Source organism: Otolemur garnettii, unplaced genomic scaffold, assembly GCF_000181295.1.
Source record: "Otolemur garnettii isolate 467f Iridium unplaced genomic scaffold, OtoGar3 scaffold00038, whole genome shotgun sequence".
Lineage (NCBI taxonomy): Eukaryota > Metazoa > Chordata > Mammalia > Primates > Galagidae > Otolemur > Otolemur garnettii.
Window position 1 is genome coordinate 6509591 of NW_003852433.1, and position 1458 is coordinate 6511048.

General features: G+C 42.5%; 1 protein-coding gene across 2 annotated transcripts in view; it reads right to left on the minus strand.

Annotated features, from left to right (window-relative positions):
• SVOP (SV2 related protein) overlaps positions 1 to 1458 on the minus strand; it is a 92303-nt gene that overhangs the window by 22999 nt on the left and 67846 nt on the right. For both annotated transcript variants that reach the window (XM_003789886.2, XM_012805270.1), the window contains exon 7: positions 438 to 501. In XM_003789886.2, the coding sequence (XP_003789934.1) occupies positions 438 to 501 (64 nt within the window). The remainder of the gene's footprint in view (positions 1 to 437; positions 502 to 1458) is intronic.

Genomic DNA, 1458 nt, shown 5'->3' on the forward strand with positions numbered 1-1458 from the left:
CTGGGAGAAGGACTTGAGAGGGACTGGCTGGACCCTAAAAATTTTAAGATGGCTATGGAAATGGCCTAGAATGGAGATTACACATGAATCACCCTCCAGGGGTGGAGGGTGATGGTAATGGCAGGTATTTGGTCCACTCCGGCCACACCACTCAATACCAGCTCTAAGTTACAAGCTATTTTCAGTTCAGGAAGGACCTGCCACCTGCTTGCCATCATTTTTTTAAGGGATGACAGACTAGATTTACTTGCCCATTAAAGAATTTATCCATATTGGAAAACGGCCATGTCAAAACTGACACAACTGACCTATTCAATTCTTTGCATATTAGGTGTGTTATATTTTTCTAAAACTAGATTTGCTTTGACCTGTAGCTCAAGACATCAGAGAACCTCCGGCCAGAGAGGCCATACTCCCTAGAGTCACCCTCCCCTTACCTCAATCAGCAAGATGCATTTAGCTCTGGCTTTCATGGGAAGGAACTCAGCATACAGCGTCACCCTGGGAAAGCAAAAGGACAGGAAGGGGGTTAATTAAAGTTCAAGGCTGGGTGGGAAAATTGCTACAGTTTCCTAATTCCTAGGCCAGCATTCCTCTGATGGTGGCCAGTAAACCACTTAGGTCGAAAACTCCTGTGATTACAAGCGTGAGCCACTGCTCTGGGCCTTATTTCTATGGCTTTTGATATATCCTACCAAACTGGTTCCCCCAAAAGTTGTTGCAATTTAAATTCCTCCCAAACCTACATCAGCAAACTCCATAAGGAATTTCATTAACTAAGCTCTGAGAATGGAGACCAAGATTGCAATGGTTGCTAAAATGGCAGTGATTACCATGGAGGACTTCCTTGAAATTGTATACTGTTTTCCAAGTGGCGTGCTGATATTATCAATAATAATGCTAAAACAAGAAGGATGTTTACCTTTACCCCATCAAATCAAAGCCAAACCACTAGTCATACAAAAAGCGCCCTAAGATAGTCTAAGGGCAAAGCTATTCCTGTCTTTGGATGTCAAGGATTTGTTTTTATGATGAACCTGTATTCCATTTCATGAAGTCTTTTTTTTTTAATTACAGAGTATTACATGAATGCATTCTCATTGTAAACCAATTTGCCCATATGTGAGTATACAGAGCATATGGCAATCTGCCTTCTTCCCTACTTGCATCCCTTAACCCAAAGCCATGACTACCAGCAGTTTGCTCTGCAACCTTCCAGGCCCTTCTCTATGGAAACCAATAAATGAATTTAAGCAACATGCTATTTCTTTCCTTTCCTTTCTTCTGTCCTCCCTCTTGCTCTTTCTTCTTTCCTTTCCTTTCCCTCCTTCTTCCCTTCCTTCCTTTCTCCTTCCTCCTTCCTTCCCACCCTCCCTTCTTCCTTCTTTCTTTGTCTCAACACACACAGCACCATGTCAGTGTTCCATCCATACAAATGTCCCCATTTTTACCACTTCC